At 40.3% G+C, this 17817-nt stretch overlaps 5 protein-coding genes across 8 annotated transcripts; 2 read left to right on the top strand and 3 right to left on the bottom strand.

Annotated features, from left to right (window-relative positions):
- The first annotated feature begins 98 nt into the window (after positions 1-98).
- On the top strand, positions 99-7102 carry LOC117652802 (exosome complex exonuclease RRP44). Its single transcript, XM_034397911.1, has 18 exons — positions 99-152; positions 439-612; positions 704-861; positions 939-1141; positions 1234-1463; positions 1577-1706; positions 1788-1936; positions 2028-2165; positions 2250-2396; positions 4818-4934; positions 5013-5133; positions 5216-5474; positions 5565-5808; positions 5901-6121; positions 6204-6372; positions 6446-6607; positions 6688-6810; positions 6896-7102. The coding sequence occupies exons 1-18, from the start codon at positions 99-101 to the stop codon at positions 7013-7015; spliced, it is 2919 nt and encodes a 972-aa protein (XP_034253802.1). The 3' UTR covers positions 7016-7102.
- LOC117652807 lies at positions 2411-4227 on the bottom strand. The gene is made up of 7 exons (XM_034397920.1): positions 3980-4227; positions 3778-3909; positions 3532-3695; positions 3336-3454; positions 3044-3256; positions 2749-2967; positions 2411-2670 (listed from the first exon to the last, which is right to left on the bottom strand). Exons 1-7 carry the CDS (start codon positions 4219-4221, stop codon positions 2467-2469), a joined length of 1293 nt encoding a protein of 430 aa, XP_034253811.1. The 5' UTR covers positions 4222-4227; the 3' UTR covers positions 2411-2466.
- Positions 7103-7168: 66 nt separating the features above from the next.
- On the bottom strand, positions 7169-10036 carry LOC117652806 (EH domain-containing protein 1-like). The gene is made up of 7 exons (XM_034397919.1): positions 9854-10036; positions 8838-9614; positions 8653-8761; positions 8414-8578; positions 8180-8333; positions 7939-8109; positions 7169-7854 (listed from the first exon to the last, which is right to left on the bottom strand). Exons 1-7 carry the CDS (start codon positions 9922-9924, stop codon positions 7625-7627), a joined length of 1677 nt encoding a protein of 558 aa, XP_034253810.1. The 5' UTR covers positions 9925-10036; the 3' UTR covers positions 7169-7624.
- A 139-nt stretch (positions 10037-10175) lies between these two features.
- On the top strand, positions 10176-13243 carry LOC117652805 (molybdenum cofactor biosynthesis protein 1-like). Of its 4 annotated transcripts, XM_034397918.1 has the most exons (10): positions 10176-10517; positions 10636-10723; positions 10795-10962; positions 11064-11290; positions 11374-11598; positions 11687-11832; positions 11905-11990; positions 12103-12154; positions 12252-12277; positions 12431-13243. In XM_034397918.1, the coding sequence occupies exons 1-10, from the start codon at positions 10371-10373 to the stop codon at positions 13072-13074; spliced, it is 1809 nt and encodes a 602-aa protein (XP_034253809.1). In that variant the 5' UTR covers positions 10176-10370; the 3' UTR covers positions 13075-13243. The 4 variants fall into 4 exon arrangements, with proteins under 4 accessions (XP_034253809.1, XP_034253808.1, XP_034253807.1 ...); XM_034397917.1 differs by lacking the exon at positions 12252-12277 and having other exon boundaries at positions 12103-12179; positions 12431-12570; XM_034397916.1 differs by lacking the exon at positions 12252-12277 and having other exon boundaries at positions 10177-10517; positions 12103-12175; positions 12431-12571.
- On the bottom strand, positions 13119-17724 carry LOC117652803 (integrator complex subunit 7). The gene is made up of 18 exons (XM_034397913.1): positions 17634-17724; positions 17379-17508; positions 17173-17296; positions 16933-17093; positions 16718-16847; positions 16518-16634; positions 16202-16439; positions 16030-16129; positions 15725-15939; positions 15465-15610; positions 15048-15386; positions 14769-14963; positions 14584-14687; positions 14390-14476; positions 14193-14304; positions 14019-14117; positions 13719-13910; positions 13119-13644 (listed from the first exon to the last, which is right to left on the bottom strand). Exons 1-18 carry the CDS (start codon positions 17722-17724, stop codon positions 13387-13389), a joined length of 2838 nt encoding a protein of 945 aa, XP_034253804.1. The 3' UTR covers positions 13119-13386.
- Between the last annotated feature and the right edge of the window lie 93 nt (positions 17725-17817).

Here is a 17817-nt window from a genome sequence, read left to right as displayed (position 1 = left end):
GAGAAACTCAGTAGCCGCTAAAAAGTTGAAACCGCATGGAAAACATCATCCAAAGGATTACTGTTCGTGAATCAAAGATTAACCTTTATAGTTGAAAAATGTTGACGACGAAAACCTTTTTAAGGAAGACCAAACGCGGCAATATTCTGAAGGTACTGTTCGTTCTATGGTTAACAATGCAGACGGGCGTTTGTGAGTAGTGAGTTTTGGAGGTTATCACAGAAACGTAAACAATAGTGTAAAGTTTGTTTTTCCACTGACAAATTTCTTCTGAGCTAATTTTAAAGTAATTTTAGTGATAAATTCATTTGTTTAAAATTGCAACCTGGATTATATCCCTTCTCCTGATGTTCTTTATGGTTTCATTTTTGATGAATGCATTACGGGTGTACGCCATTGGGTTGTTCATGTTTCATTGTATTGTCGTTGATTGTTCAGATTGTCCGGGAACACTACCTTCGAGATGACATCTGGTGTGGCTCGTCGCTGTGCAAAAATTGTTCTTTGAAAGAAAAAGATAAGGTTCTTGATAAGGAAGTCATCAGCAACGTGAGCAGTGTGTTCTCATTTCCCCATTACTTGGTGCTGGACACCAATGTTGTTTTGCATCAGGTGCGACATTAATGTTTGAATCCAGCTTATCAGCAATGTCTTGAATTGTCTGTAAATGTTTGTGACAATTGATATTCTTTTCCGTTTTTAGATTGATGTTTTAGAAGAGGATGTTTTAGAAAATGTTATCATCCTTCAAACAGTCCTTGAGGAAGTGAAACATCGTAGCTCTCCAGTCTACCGTCGCCTAAAAGATATAATAGAAAACCCAAATAGAAAATTCTATATTTTTGTTAATGAACATCATAAGTAAGATAATTTTCTGTTGTTGAAATAGATTAATGAAAACTGCCTCTTAATAGTTAACTTTGTGTGCTTCTGTTTAGAGATACATATGTCGAAAGAAAGCCAGGAGAGACAGCCAATGACAGGAATGATCGAGCTATTCGAGTTGCTACCTCTTGGTATGCGACTCATCTATCTGGAAGTCAACCGAAGGCTAAAAATAAACATGTTAGTATGGTATTGCTTACTGATGATGCAGACAACTGTCAAAAAGCCAAAGCAGAGGGTCTCATAGCTTCCACAGGTATTTTTCAAATGTTGAGCGTGTTTTGTATTTGCTTCAAAGATCCTCTTTGATTTGCAATTTTAATATTTTGTAACAATTTAATATTCCAGTTTATGATTATGTAAAATCATTGCAAGATGCCCCTACCTTGTTGGACAAACTGTCAAAAAAGGATGGTGTATTTGAGGGGGGTTCAAAAGAACCCCTATTTCCTCTTCATCTATCTCCCAAAGAAATCCAGGATGGACTTAAAGCAGGGAAACTTCATCAGGGAACATTCCTTGCCTCTAGAGAGAACTTTTTGGAAGGGTCAGTAAATGTTGAAGGTTTTGAAAAGTTTGTAAGTATCACAATCTTCCAAATCTTGGCTCAGTTCCAAATCTTGGCTCAGTTCATTAATTAATTCAGTCCTAAGTTGTGCTTCTCACACATTTTTTCATCTTATGTGAATAGATCCTTGTCCAAGGTCATGCTGGCTTGAACAGGGCAGTGGATGGGGACACTGTGGCACTGGAGCTCCTGCCTGAGAGTGACTGGGTTGCTCCTAGTGACATTGTGCTCGAAGATTCTGAGGATGACCCAGGTAATGTAAAACAAAAAGTATGCTTTTCTTAACCAACTTGTCCACAATGTTCTATTTTTCATTTGTTTAAATAAATTTTAGGTGATATATTGGATGAGGAAGTTAAGATGGAGAAGGAAAAAGCTAAAGCAAAGAAAGTGGAAAGGGAACCTACAGGTCGGGTTGTTGGAATAATCAGACGTAAATGGAGACAGTACTGTGGAATCCTTTTACCGAGCCAAGATAAAAATGTATGTTAAGTCCTCCTGCAAATGTTTTCATAAACACAAGTCCAGATTGTTGGGCACCTTTTTATAACAACCAGAAAACTTTCTTTTTCAGAGTGTTCGACACTTATTTGTACCAGCAGAAAGGAAAATCCCCAAAATTCGTATTGAAACAAGACAGGCAGAAAAATTGAAGAGCCAACGTATAATTGTTGCTATTGATGCTTGGCCACGAACATCAAGATATCCTTTGGTAGTTAAAAATATACCATTTTAATAATTTTATCTGTCATCATACTGAAAGTGATTTGTAACTATATTTACTTTTTCCTTTTAGGGTCATTTTGTCAGAGCTCTTGGTAATGTTGGCGATAAGGATACTGAAAATGAAGTGCTCTTGCTGGAACATGATGTTCCTCATAGCAAATTCTCCGACCAAGTACTCAGCTTCCTGCCCAAATTGCCTTGGATCATCACAGAGGAGGTATGTCAAGCAAATTTTCAGGTTTTCCTTTTTTTATTATTATTAAGTAAATTTTTCAAGACCTGGTGCATTATGGTGCATCATTCAGGTTGTACAGCTCAATGTCATTACCATTTTCAGAATTTCCTGAAACGTTTGCATTTTGATTATCTGTTCCACCTCGTCCTCTAAGTCTTGCTGCACCTGCTGATGCTGTATTGACTAGGCGTGGCATCACTGCATTGATTGGTAGATTGTCATGAGTGCCAGGATGTTGTATGTCACTGAACAAAGCCTGTAGTAGATAAACATTTTCTCTGTTAAGAAATCCACTCAACAATATATATTTTTCTAAATGTTTGTTTGGACATACCTGCAAAATTGATCTTCTTTCTGGGCTACTAATTGTTAGTGGACTGCTACTGTTGCTTGATAAATGTGTATTGATCACAGCAGGTGGGTTGGTTTGGAGAAAGCTGCTGCTCGCTGATCCTAAGACACTTGTTGAAGATAGTCTGATAGTGCCTTCATTCCCATTTAAGGCGGGAACTAGAGTCAGATTGATTGGTGGCGGTAGTGGAGGATTTGCTTCCTGTCAACCATGGAGCTTGTTTCAATTTATTACCAAAATATAGCACTTATAGAACATGAGAGCAACTAGGCATTACTTGGGGCACATTTGCTGCTGGAGATCTTATTGCCCTCTCGTGATGTTTATTTCTCCACCGTCCTGTATTACTACGACCTCCACTGCTGGCTGATAACCTCCTCAATGCAAGGCTGACTGGTTTTGACTCTTCTGTTGAGTTATGGCTGTTCTGAAGCTGTTTCAGCTTGTTGCTTGAAAGAGTATGCAAATATTCCAAGGCCTTCTGCTTTCCCTTTGTCAAACAGAAAATTTTCAGAAAAGCAGTCTATTTTTCTTTTTAATTTTAGAACCTGGCTTTAGTCAACCTGTACCTTTATATCATGGATGAAACTGTCAACCACATCCTCTTGTGAAGAACTACGAATCTTTTCCCAGCGTGTAATCAATGCTTTGTCATAGAGAGCAATGTAATTTTCCATCTCTTTTATTTCTGTGGTCAAGTTTGTTCATTATACAGACTCAAATGATCAATGAGATGAATTTAATTAGGATCTCTGTGATACTCACCCTCCTCTTTTATGGCTGCAAGAGATTTATCCATTGCTCGGCATTCTTTTCGAACAGCTTTGCGTTGGTTTTTCACCTGTTGAATCCTTACATGAGCAGCTCGAGCCTCTCGGTGGATTGCCCTCAATTCCAGTGCTTGAGTATCTAATAATTCCTGCAATTTGCTTAAAAACAAATGAAAGGTATCGTTTGTGCGTCGTGTTAGGTAAGAGGGTACTGACGAGGGTCCAGCCAACCGCTAACTACCTTGGATAGGTGTACATGACGTGATTCAGATCAGCCGTGGAATGTATGTAGTCCAGCAAACGATCCAGTTGTTCGCAAAAGGGCCCGAGGTCTTTGGCTTTGAACCGGCCTTGCTCAGATGGATCAACGAACCTGGAGCAAGAGTTTGTCTTATCGTGTTGGTGTCGCCGGAAAGTGCTTCCTCCTCTGTCAGCCGCTTTACCTGTAGCCGGAAGACGCCGTGCTGAGGATGCTGTGGCTGTCGCTGTCGCTCGCGGCGGTGTTGACGTTGACGGCGAGGGTCTCTGACGCGGTCCTCCGCGGCGGTGGCCCGGCGTCCGGGTCCCCTCCCGGGTCTCCCGATGTGAGCGCTAGCCCGGCCTCTGGAGCGCTGCTACGGACCACTCGGACAGGCACGCCTGGGTCGTTGGCTGCCGTGCGGCTGGCGCGTGTGCGGCCCAGCATCTTGACGCGGCTCAGGATTTTGTCGAGGAGTGCCGGGGAGGAGGCGGTGGCTGCCGTGGTGGTGGTGGGCGGAGGCGCGGTCGCGGCGGGGGCGGGGGACGTCGTCGGGGACGTCGTCGGGGAGGCCGAGGACTCGAGCTTGTTCGGGTCAGGCGCACCTGCACCCGCCCCTGTCGGCCCTGTCGGGTCGTTGGTCATTTTGGTGGCTGTCGGCTGTTCCTGCTTGCCGCTTCCCTCCATGTTTTGCCGCCACCACGCCCCTCACTGCATGTCCTCCGGGCCTCCGCCGCGCGCCCCCGCCCACTCCATGGTGGCGGCCAGGAAGGCCATGGTGCGTGCGGTGGCCGCGGGGCGCCACGCCACTGTGCAGGCCGCGGTGCACTGTGGTGCAGGTGGCAGGCAGGTGGTGCAACCCCGCCGCGGCGACGGGGCGACGCCAACAATGCGAACTTCCCCCGGCCCGGCCGGCCCCCCTTTGACCCTTGCCTGCAGCCTGCAGTGCCGGAGCTGGCCGGAGTACTCGGGACTTCCCCATGGCGTGGCTGGCTTAAAATCGCGACATCAAGTGACGGACTTTCGTGCTTTTTCGGTTTCAGGATTATGCAAAGCGTGTGGACCTCAGGGGTCTGACCATTTGCTCTGTTGACCCGGTTGGCTGTACTGATATTGATGACGCACTGCACTGCAGAGAGCTGGAAAATGGCAATTATGAGGTAAGCATGATTTGATAGTTCTCTAGATGTTAAAATTTCCTTGTTTGATAGTTGACATTGCGTTTGTGTGCATTCTAGGTTGGTGTGCACATTGCTGACGTTTCCCACTTCATTCGACCCGGCAATGCGCTTGACAAAGAAGCTGCCTTACGAGCAACAACCGTCTATCTGGTGGACAAAAGGATTGACATGGTTCCTGGTAGGGATTTGGGGCAAGGAGCTTTGTCATATTCAGCGCAGCTTCTACTCTAAACAGTAAAAGTGTAATTTTTACTTTACAGAGCTACTTAGTTCAAATTTGTGTTCCCTGAGAGGCAATGTGGAACGTTTTGCATTTTCATGCATTTGGGAAATAACGAAGAATGCAGAGATTGTCAATACAAAATTTCACAAGAGTGTTATTTGCTCTAAAGCTGCTCTAACTTATGGTGAGGCTCAGGCAAAGATTGATGACAAAAACCTGAATGATGATGTTGCTAAATCTCTAAGAGGTTTGAACTCGCTGGCAAAAATCTTGAAGAAGAGAAGGATAGAAAATGGGTGAGTTCTGGACCGTGACAATATGTGTCTCCTTTAACCATTTGTAGACAACTAATTTTGTAAATGTCCAACTTTTTACCTTTTTTTTAGAGCGCTTGTCTTGGCCTCACCAGAAATCCGATTCCAAGTGGATAGTGAGACTCATGATCCCATTGAAGTAGTTGCCAAGAAAATGTTAGAAACCAATTCTATGGTTGAAGAATTCATGTTGTTAGCCAATATTTCAGTAGCGGAAAAGATTTTCCAAGAATTTCCTGATTGTGCTATGTTGAGAAGACATCCCCAGCCACCACCTTCTAATTTTGATCCCCTTATCAAAGCAGGCAATCTCCAGGTGTGTGTGTGTGTGTGTGTGCTACAAATAGAAATACTGTCAAACTTATTAATTATCTGTCACATTTTTGTATATTTGTTTGCTGTTTACAGGGCTTTGAGATAAATGTGGAATCTGGAAAGCAGCTTGCAGAATCTCTGGACTTGGCATTAAAACCAGAGAATCCATACTTCAATACTATGCTGAGAATCATGGCCACACGCTGCATGATGCAAGCTGTGTATTTTGCTAGTGGTATGTTGCAAAAAGAAGAATTTGCCCATTATGGACTGGCCTGTCCTATTTACACACATTTCACTTCTCCTATTCGAAGGTATGAGTACCTCAAATTTCTCTTTTACATAGTAAGATTTGAAGTAATTTTTGAGTTTATAATTTATCTTATTGTAATTTAGATATGCTGATATCATCGTCCATCGATTGCTGGCTGCCTGCATAGGAGCTGATTCAACCTATGCTGACCTTCTAGATAAACGTAAAAGCCATTCCCTTTGTCACAATTTAAATTACCGCAACCGGATGGCTCAATATGCTGGTAGAGCCTCTGTAAACCTTCATACTCATGTAAGTTGGAAATTTTCCTGCAACTTAAGATGGTACATGGCTCAGATGTAATTCCCTTTGCTCTCTCCCATAGCTTTTCTTCAGAAATCGAGTTCAAGATGAGCAAGGATATGTCTTGTATGTTCGTAAGAATGCACTCCAAGTTCTCATTCCCAAATATGGCTTAGAGGGAACATTATATTTGGCACCGCCAAAGGGGCAGGTGGCTAAAGTAAATTTTACATACAATGAAGAGGTAGGTGTATGTGTGTCTTTACTTGCATGAACTTTTTAATTAAGAGCTTTGTGAGAGTGCTGACACAATTTTTAATGCAGGAACAAAGCCAAAGCTATGGATCCATTAAGTTCCGTGTATTTGATCCAGTGACAGTGCAACTGAGTTTAGACCGAACAAATGTTCAACATGAGAAATTAATGCTGCTACTTGTAAAGCCGGAGGTAATGTGTGGCTCTCTAAATTGTTGTGATATTGTTACACTACTGTAGCTCATTTGAATCACTTATTCTCCCTTGTTTGGTTCAGATTCCAGATTTTAGTGTTCCCTCTCAGGCTGCGGCTGATGAAGCTATGGATGTTGATCAAGTTAAGGATACTGCAGCTCCTTCACAACCTCCCTCAAAACGTCAGAGAAAATCTAAGTAAATGTTTTCCAATTTATTATCATGTAAGGATTGTATAAATTTTATCCAAAACAAGTAAAGTTACTTAAATTAACGTTTTTTACCACAGTATTGAAATTATTTTATTCACGTATGTCTGGGAAAAGTTTCTAAGAAAATTACCAGAAGCATTAACACTGATTAACACACTTAAATTTATATTAAAATCACAGATGTCAAGATCACTTGCCAATTTCCATACAAAGAGCAAGGTCTAGGGGACCCTCTTCAGCTACCACAAGTAGAACTGCACTGATTATTTTAACAGAAAACAAACAAAACTTTAAAGAAAAGTTAGAAAAATAGGTAACAATAAGCCTACCTCAGTAGAGGCAGGAATAGGATTATGTAGAATGTTTTGCTGTCAGAACCTTATTTCCATTTTCATTTTTCTATAACATTTACATTTTGGACAATAGTTTAAGCAGTGAATCTGCATGAATGTGCACAGGAAATCTACCAACCTGCTGTCATCTTAGATGAGTACAATACTGTTGGGAACACAGTGATTGTCGCTTATAAATAAAATAGAGAACCTCATAGACGAAGCTAAGCAGTGCTTTCAAAATAATTTTTTAAATACAATTGTCAATCATGATGTTAGTGATGCTTTTCTTCGAGACAGTCTCTTTGATGGGGGTACTAGATGAGAAGGAAGTTCTGCAGGAATATCATGTCCATCCACCTTCACTTTGATCAGATGCATTGCTAAAGCAAATTCATCAGCATCAAGCAGTCCATCTCTATCCACATCTGCTAAATGCCAAATACGGCTTAGAACTGAGTTGGGGAGCTTTGACTTCAAAAGCTCGTCTTTTGCGGCTGAAATCAAATAAATTTTAAGATAAGTGAGTGTAAGAAGCTTTGCTTTGGAGAGACGACACACATTTTTAGGCTGGTTATTACCTGCTCTTGTGAGTTTTCCTCCAACCTGTTCCAAAGAGTTGAATAAATCATCATAGATTGGCTTGCTCTTCGCAACAATCCACTCAAGATCCCCATGACCAGCCAATACACCCTCATTACGCCCAAACCCAAATGGACTTTCACGGTCGTCTATGTTAGCAAATGCTCCTCCTGGGAAAATGTTAAAGGTTACATAAATGCTCTGGTTTGAGAGCTGTCAAAGAACACATGCCACACATACCTGTAACAGTATCTGTGCTGGCAAATTTCTCCTCTTGCACTGGCATAAGTGACATAATTCGAGTTATGTCAGAGGCCAACATGTCATCAACAGTTTTAAGAAGTTCTTCATCAAGCAGCTCAAATTTGCTGAAGTCATGAAGTTCTAGCTGATCCTAGATCCAGAGAACAATCTTTAAAAATTAAAAAGTCTTCAAGTAGCAAAGAAAATAATAAATTTCTGTGGGTAGCAAACCTGCATTAACTTAATATCAGGGAAGTCACCAGGTGCAATCTTAAGTGCCCACTGTAAGTGTTCGTATATTTTAGGTAAGTTATTGATCAATTCCTTCTTTTTAGCATCCCTTCCAAAAAGCCGTGGCATCTCCTTTGCAAGTGCTCCAATAATATAAGCATGCACCTGAAGCAAAAAATTATTTTATTAGTACCGTAACATAATTTTTTATCAAGGTCACAGGAAACATTGCACAGCACCTTGGCTAGACGGGCTCGTTTGCTTAGATCGTTGAGCTTTCTTAATTCAGCATACTCAGGTAGGGACCTCAAGTCCCTAAACAGATCTTCTTTTTCATCATCAAACAACCTATAAAAACAAAATATAATAAATCTTTGTCATGCATGATATAGAAAAAATGCAATCATACGGAGGAAAGACTTACTTTCTATTAAGGTCATTTTCGAGAGGATTATCCCAAAATGAACCAACATACACCCTTGACACCTCAGGAGTGGTAAAAACTTTTCCCAAGGACCACATAAGTGCTCCATACACTCGCATTAGCTGTTGATGATTAATTTTATCAGCCTTGTTTAAAAGAATGCGTATCTTATCCTCATGGCCATGAAGTGCCTTCAATGACCGTTTAAACTCATCAGATATATCCAGCTTGTGAGCATCGAATAATAATATTATACGGTCCACTCGGCCAGCAAACCATTCAAGTACACCACTAAAATCATAGCCACGATCAACCCTCTGCTTCTCTCCAGAGAGAATGCCAGGGGTGTCAATCAGTGTCATGCCAGAGAGGACTGGTGAAGGTACAAGTGAGCACTGGAAGCGCTTCAAAAATGGGTTTCCAAACTTTGAAAGTTGGTTGAACTGTCTTGAAGAGTCCACAACAAGAGCATTGCCGGGAATAACCTGCTCTCGTTCCCCTTTCATCAAGACAATAAATTTATCTGTTGTGGGCTCTGGTCCGATTGACATTCCAGGAAAATCTCTTTCAATTAGAAAGCGGATGAATGTTGTTTTTCCAGTAGAGTACTGACCCATAAGAAGCACAATGGGCTTTGCTTCAAAATCTGGAGCATTGAGCTTGGGTCCATGGAAATCATGGAACAGATACTTTTCCTCCAGAGGCAATAATTTATTATCGTATATGCTTTTCAAACCTTCTGATATGCTTGTATATTCCGAACTGCCTTGAAACCATCTGAAAGAAAGGAATAATCCAAAAGCACGGGTGATTTTAATGTAGAATTAGTGAGGCACACAAGGACGTTAAAGGGCACAGACAAGGTAAAATCAATATTCTAACAAAATGTAGAAAAAGATTCTGATATTTCCCCCCACTGTATGACTTTTTTCTGAACTTGTTAATTAAGGTAACGTAACCTCACAGATACTAATAATCCGCCGGCTAGAAAATCCAGTTCCCGGCAACATACTTACTTGGTAAAATATCTGCAGTTTGCACGTCGCAGTTGTGGGCAAATGTTCACCAGAACATGTCGATAAATCATTTTGATTTTTACAAAATAAAACAACTAGCAGTAAAAGCCACAGCGGCGGCTAGAGATCACAAGCAGACAGCTTTTTCTTCCACCGCCTTGTCTGTCAGTCTGCAAAGACCGTCCTCCCCCCTCCTTTCATTTCGGTACTTCCCCCTTCCCTGCCCTTCCCCGCCGGCTGGCCCTCCCTCCCCTTGCCCCACCTTCCCCTTTAAGCCCCTTGCACGCTTAAGCCTTGAGCTCCCACTTGTCCAACTCCCACTCCCCTCGTCCGTAAGGACAACGTCAGCTGTTGGGTAATGTTTCCGTGCTGCTACATCAACAAGTCGTCAGTTGGGGCGGAGTGTTTCTCTCAACGGGGTGAATACCGATGCGGGCCACCAATTAGGATTTGATTGACTTAAGATAAGACTAGTAGATATTTTCCTGGGTGCAGAAGAAACTGAAGGAGTGCAAAAATGTATAGGTCTTTTGTTAGAAACAGCCAAATGCTTGCTGTGAAGAGACTGCTGAAGGTGCCTGGTTGCAAGCAAAGCCTCAACCCACTGTGTCTCTCCGTTCACACATCAGATTTTAGCACTTGTCAGGTAGACAGCGTTGCTAAGGTGAGGTTTTCAAAACTAACTTCCAAAATTCATAACAACTTTTGGTTTTCGTGGATTAAAATGGAAGGAAGTGAAATGAATGTTGCACAAATAGGTTTAAATTTATTTCCCAATTCAGATCAAGGCATCTGATCCATTAACTGATTCCTACGGACGATATCATGACTACTTGAGGATATCATTGACAGAGAGATGCAACCTAAGATGTAAGTTAACAAATTCAAGTTCTGTAAAAAATTTCTGTTTCAAAATAAAGATTTGTGAGCTTGAATTTCAGGTGAATACTGCATGCCAAGTGATGGAGTTCCCTTAACGCCTAAAGATAAACTCCTGACAAGTGATGAAATCTTGTATTTGGCAAAACTGTTTGTTCGACAAGGTGTGACAAAAATTCGTCTGACAGGAGGGGAGCCCACTGTCAGAAAGGATATTATAAATATTATTGGTGAGAATTCATTTTGCCTATAAAGTTAAAAAAATCAATTGAAACTCTTTTCCACTAAACATTTCCCTCATGTTTTTCTTTCAAATTTTTCTCACCTGAAGCAAGGTTGAAAGAATTAGATGGCCTTAAGACAATTGCAATGACAACTAACGGTCTCACACTAACTCGCCAGCTAGTTGGTCTACAAAAGGCTGGTTTAAACTTGCTGAATATTAGCCTTGATACCCTCCAATCTGCTCGTTATGAGAAAGTTACACGAAGAAAAGGTTGGGAGAGAGTCATTGCTGGCATTGATCTGGCCATACAACTAGGTTTCAATCCTGTTAAGGTATTAATATATAATTGCAACGAATATGATTTACTGTCTAGCAAAATCATTATAATACATAAATCTCATATTTTTATTAACAGGTTAACTGTGTGGTAATGCGAGGTTTCAATGATGATGAAATCTGCGACTTTGCACGTTTTACATTGGATCGAAATGTGGACGTTCGATTTATTGAGTACATGCCTTTCAGTGGAAATGGGTGGCACGACAACAGAATGGTATCATTTAAAGAAATGCTATCCATATTGACAAAGGAGTTCCCAGGTTTTGAGGCTCTTAAAAATGAACCTAATGATACATCAAAGGTACAAAATATAATTTTTATCTTTTAACCCTTTGCACAGTGCTGCTATGAACTAAATGAGAAACAATAACAAGTCATTTTTATTTCAGGCTTATAAAGTGCCTGGCTCAAAAGGAAAACTTGGTTTTATAACTTCCATGAGCAATAATTTTTGTAGCACATGCAATAGGATTCGTTTGACAGCTGATGGAAACATAAAAGTGTGCCTTTTTGGAAATGCTGAGATATCATTGAGGTAGAACGTCATTTTAATGTGGTAAAGTCATGTGCGTTCTTTCTGAATTTTCAAGTGCATTTTGGTTTGTAGAGACGCAGTACGGAATAACAGCAGTGAAGATGACATTATGACAATGGTGGGACTGGCACTTCAAAGGAAAAAGAAGCAGCATGCTGGTAAGGTTCAATTTTTTCACTAAATTAGATTTGATGCATGTTCAGCGATGGGACCCAGAAGAAAGGGAGGAACAACCCAGACTTGGAAAATCAAATTTCCTTTTTTTCTCAGGAATGCTGAATCTTCCTCAGATGCAAAATCGGCCAATGATTCTAATTGGAGGGTGAAAGTCATAGTCGTATGTGTAGGTATTGTCAATTAAAATCAGTTAAACTGAGTCCGAGATATAAGATAATTGATTATAATTTTATGCTCTTAAGTAAAATTGATTGTACTAAAAATAACAGTATTTTGTAGTGTTTTGACACAACTTGGCCAGTCTGGGAACTTATAATTTACATTGAATGTATTGAAAGTTCAAAATTGACCACTTTATAATAATGACAATGTTCTGCTCTTTTGACTTTCATTTTGAGTAAGCTTTTCCATTTCTTTTCAGGAGTCTCACGGACTGCCAACAAGAACATCAACAGTTTCTTGCCAAACACATCCTTTTTAAATTTTATACCCATCAATCATTCTATGAATAGGTTTTATGAAACAAGATCCATATCATACACACATGGAAATAGAAATATGAACATCGATTCAAAACACAATGACAAGTTGACACATGTGGATGCTGCTGGAAAGGCAAACATGGTAAATGTTGGTAAAAAAATTGTGAGTTCAAGATCTGCTACAGCATGTGGAAAAGTTCTGGTGGGACCTAAAGTAAGTGCGCTCATAAAGAGCAATAGCATGAAGAAAGGTGATGTTCTCACTGTGGCAAGAATTGCCGGCATCCAGGGAGCAAAGAAGACTCCAGACCTAATACCCCTGTGCCATAACATTTTTCTATCTGGTATTAAACTTGATGCTACACTTGAAGATGGAACTGACACAATAATCATAACAGCAACAGTAGAATCAGAGGGAAAGACAGGGGTGGAAATGGAAGCATTAACAGCAGTAACAATTGCAGCACTGACAGTTTATGACATGTGTAAGGCTGTAACTCACAACATAGTGATACGAGACATCAAACTAATGGAAAAAACTGGCGGAGTACGGGGTGATTTTAAAAGAAATTCTGAAGACTGAAATGATGTTTGATGTTTCTGTGATAAAACCAAGATAACTTACAATTTTATGTAAAATGATCTAAATTTTTTATATCAAATATTTGTATAGTCATACAAACGATCAAATGCATTCCAATGGCTCTAAATGTGTAATAAATATGTGCAAAAATATATTTGGTTTTCATTTTCTGGGTGAATTCATTTTATCAGATCCTTATTGCTACACTTTTTCAAGCTACTTGTGATTGAGATTTACAAAAAATTAATTCAGCTCTAGCAGGAAACCTAGGTTTCACATCATAACACTGTTTGAAAGTTTTACCCTCATATATTAATAGCGGCCTCTACTACTGGCTGGGCCTGCTCCCCCTTGCTGAATATTAGAGGCCTTGGGTGGGTCTTCAAGGCTTCGAACAGAAATAGTTTGTCGAGGTCCGGTGCGCCAAGCATTACCTTTCTCATCAACTACACTTGCCTCTATAGTTAAAACATACTGCCCACCAACTGAAAATCCCATGAGAAACTCAGCAGTGAAGAAATCACGATGGGGTGTCACTGTTTGTGTAAGCATTGAGCCAGCCTCAGTCATCTGGAAATGGTGAAAGAGAAATCAGAAAACACGCAAGATATTATTTTTAAGGCAGTGCTACAACATGATCATACCTTGGTATCTAATTGAATGTTGGGCCTGGTCTGAAGTTGGGAATTAACAGAAACAATGACCCTGTTGACCATTCGGAAAAGCCCTGGACGTTTTCCATGCTGAATTACACCCTCCACTTTGACAGCCAGTTGAGAACCACCTTGCACACTGATATTTTCACCAAGAACTCTGGGCTGAGGGCTGACTGCAAGCTACAAAGAGGAAACATTGATGTTACAAATTTCAATCATTGTTTTCATTTCCTTTTTTATTTCTGCAAGCCTTTGTTTTTTATTTCTTGGTCTTATTTTTAGACATACCTTGACACTAGTTGACTGCAGCACTTGAAAGAAAAATCGTGGTATGCACAACGATGTATTGGCCAAAATTTCTGCTTGTCTGAGTACTACATCCACATGCTGTAAGAAAAAAAATGATTAAAGCGGTTCAAGGAGACAAAATAGTTAAAACAATTTAAAAACAAGGTTTGTTACCAGGTGTGTAACAGGTTTGACTTCTTGCACAGTGGCTATTGCTTGAGCCAACCCTGCTGCCTCTTGACAGCATTTCACCATGTATTGCGTTTCTAAACTGCACTCTTGAAGACTTCAGAACATAAAATAATGAAATGTAAGTGCACATTGCATAGGCGCAAACAGATACGGAAAGAGAGCTTTCACATCATACTAACCTCGCATCAAATGCTGTCTCTTCTTGAAAATTAGTAATAACTACACGTTCAATACTGTGAGCCATTAGAACGCACATTTGTTGCAATCTGGAAATCACATTTAGGAAAAAGTACGCCTGAATGAATTTTTGTTTACTAGCGAAGTATATAGCAAGGACCATATGTATTTCTTAATGATCTGGTATAAAGGATACATTTGAATATTAGCTAAAGAGCACTTGTCTGCATCAAACGCTGACTGATACAGTTTCCAGTACATTTCACCACATGCTCGTAGATCCTTTGCACATTTACGCAGCTGAAAACCAAAAATAAAGTTGCACGTCACAAAATGGGGGAAGAAACATAAGCTGAATTCAATTGAGTTTTAATTATTTACCTCAGGAGTAATATGACCAAATCTTAGTAGGTCATCGCGAGTGGCAGTAGCCATAGACCCAGCAACAGCTGGTGGAGGGGATGTGCAATAACTGCGACAGCAGTGAACCACTTGGGCTAAAAGTTGAAGAAATTCTCCTCTGAGTCTAATGAATTCAGATTGGAATTGGAGACAATGAGCAGGAGTACTTGCAGCCTGGATAAAAGCGAAAACAGAAAATAAACACTGCAACTTAGGATACAATAAAAAAGATGTTGCCCTAAATTAAAATTTTAATACCTTCAGTGCTGCAGCTGCTTTGCAATAATGTGAGCTTGCTAGACTGATTCTTGATTCCAAACAAGAGTTGGCTTTGTTATCATGAAGCTGGGCCTCCCCAAAACTTAGTTCTTCTAAACAAACGAGCCAGAAATGGAAATGTTCCGATGAAACATGATCCTTTAAACGAGCTGCAAGCGTGGAGGCAATTGCATGATGTCCATATCTGGCAGCAGCTCTCATAATTCTGAAGTTTGCCCATTGATCGTTTCGTTTTATAACATTTTCAACAACATCACTAGCTTCTGGATTCCAGCTAAACCCAACAGCGGATTGGAATACTAAAGTGCACAGCATAACCTGACGCATAGAGAAGGATAGTAGTAAATTTAAAATAATTACAATAGATTCCTTGAAGTTTTTAAAAAAATATACTACCTTGAGTTTGTTTTGCTCCAAAGACATTGGGGCAGCAATAAGTTCCTTCAACTTCAGCAAAATGTCTGGTAGCAGTGAGAGCAGAGCTGAGGGTCGCAGGTTACCAATCGCTCCCAGAGCTTCACATAGTTCTGAGTTACAAGAACCTAAAACCAACATAAAAGTAAACTCATGTAAGCATAGTTAGTATTTGTACTTGCTGTTTAATGTGGGGTAGTAATTATTAATTTTAAAAAGTCCTTCCATCACTCTAGACTCACCCGACATTAGACGAGTTCCAATAAGTTGAACAAAGTTGTGGCAGAGTTGTCGATTGACGGTACAGAGACTTACTGCACATTGTAAACAAATTTTTGTTTCTTTGAGATACTTCTGACTTTGCCCTACAGTAATGAGAAGAAACAATGATTCAACAGCATCTGCTGCTTGGGAAATAGCTTCTTGAGCCCCAACAGAACTTTGCTCCTCCTTGAAACTAAGAGAAAAATTCACAAACATTACAAGGCAAGGCATGTAAATCAGTAAATTTAAAAGCATTGAACAAATTAATTAAAAAGAAAAATACCTGTAACAGACTATCCTGGTTATAACCCGAACAGCTTTAGCAGCAACTACTGGATCACTTGAAAAACATGTTCTATTGCACAATTCCATTAGTGGTGAATCTGTGAGATGAGAGAAAAATGTAAAGAACACCCTCAAATGCCTTTCAAATGTTTAAGAATCGGTTGATTTACCATGACAAAGGTGAGAATGGCAAGCCGCAGCTGATTTTGCTAGAACTTGAAGGACATCCAAGCAACGACTTAGAACAGCTTGTGATGAAGAATTGTCAGCAAGACGAACAACTTCGTCCGTTGTGCCAGCTGGCCACAAGTGAGCACACTCCGCAGCAAGAAGACGTAAGCCATGTAAAGCTTCTTGTTGCACAACAGGTCTTTGGTCATCCTTCAAATGTTGGAGTAAAAGACTGACCTAGATAATGGGGAAAAAAGTGTTAAAGTTTTTCTTTGCCAATGAAGACACAATAGCTTGCACTGCTTTAAGAGTTACCTGCTTGGGAACATTCACTAAAGTGGCTAGAGCCAATTGTGTTAATGTGTGGAGAATGACTGGAACAAAATCTTGTGCAGGATACTTTGGGAGCAGATCTGTACACAGCTCCTGAACCTGTGCAAAAGCAATTAGTGTATTATTAATGGGATGGTGGACAAGGAGTTGGTTAGGTACGATTTGATGCAATGAGAGCTCACCATAGCGGCAGTGGAAGTGTCATGATGCATATGCTGCAAGATGGGAATAAGTTGCAATTTCATATGGGCTGGGGTTGTCAAGCCTTGAATCATGTCCGACATTTTATTACACATGCTGAGGGCAAACGTTCTAGAAAGAATGCAAACACAGTGTTACTGACAGAAGTACATGGCTAATTATTCTCTGAAACCAACCAATTATATCAGTTACTTACTTAGACTGCGCAGCAAATTGATTGGCAGCATAAATTGCTGCTTCCACCTCCACAGAATCGTGGCTGTCTAAACTTCTTCGAATACTGTGGTGCACTTGTTGTCTTTCAGGAATAATACCAGCAACACTGCCCAAAGTTCTGAGAGTAAGAGCCCGGGCCACCTGTGAAAGCCAGCAAGCTATTAATCTGACCTGTTCTCCCCATCAATACTGCAATACATGATAGAATAAGTGTCATTACCGGGTCATTTGAGTGAATAACACTGAAAACTCTTCTCACAAATTCATCCACATTTAATATTTTGTCTAAGTGCTTTTCACTCTGTTGACAGACTCTGAGAACCCAGAATCGTAAGAAATTACTTCTGTAAATGGGCAGAAGGGTTTATATGTGAAATACAAGCTCAACGGCAGCACAGTGAATGTAATTTATTTAGCAGATCTTACCCTACTCTGAAAACGTCAGCTAACTTGAGAAGTGAGGAATTTATAAGAATGGGAAAAGGATACTTCTCAAAGAGACGAGGGAATCTGACGATAGCTTCACACTGCTCTCCAATTTTGGAAGAACGCAAACCTACATGGAGGAAAAAAAAACGAAAAGTCCATGTAAAATTTGACGGAAGTGAGATATATTGTAGACATAGTAACAAAGCAATCGGTTTTCTGAAAAGGTAAACAAAAACACTAGGAGATCATAACCTTTGTCTAGTTCTGTCAACGCCGAATTTGCATCTTGTTCTGGCTCACCAAGACCAACGTCATTGAATGAATTGACGCGGTAACCCAACATTTTGTTAATATATAATTTTTCTTGATAAATAAACGCACATTATTCAGAAATGAAAGATGTGGTGTGTACTTCGTTCACAACTTCCCGTGCCGC

The sequence above is a fragment of the Thrips palmi genome, unplaced genomic scaffold (genome assembly GCF_012932325.1).
Source record: "Thrips palmi isolate BJ-2018 unplaced genomic scaffold, TpBJ-2018v1 HiC_scaffold_7, whole genome shotgun sequence".
Lineage (NCBI taxonomy): Eukaryota > Metazoa > Arthropoda > Insecta > Thysanoptera > Thripidae > Thrips > Thrips palmi.
This window is presented reverse-complemented; position numbering and strand designations above follow the sequence as displayed.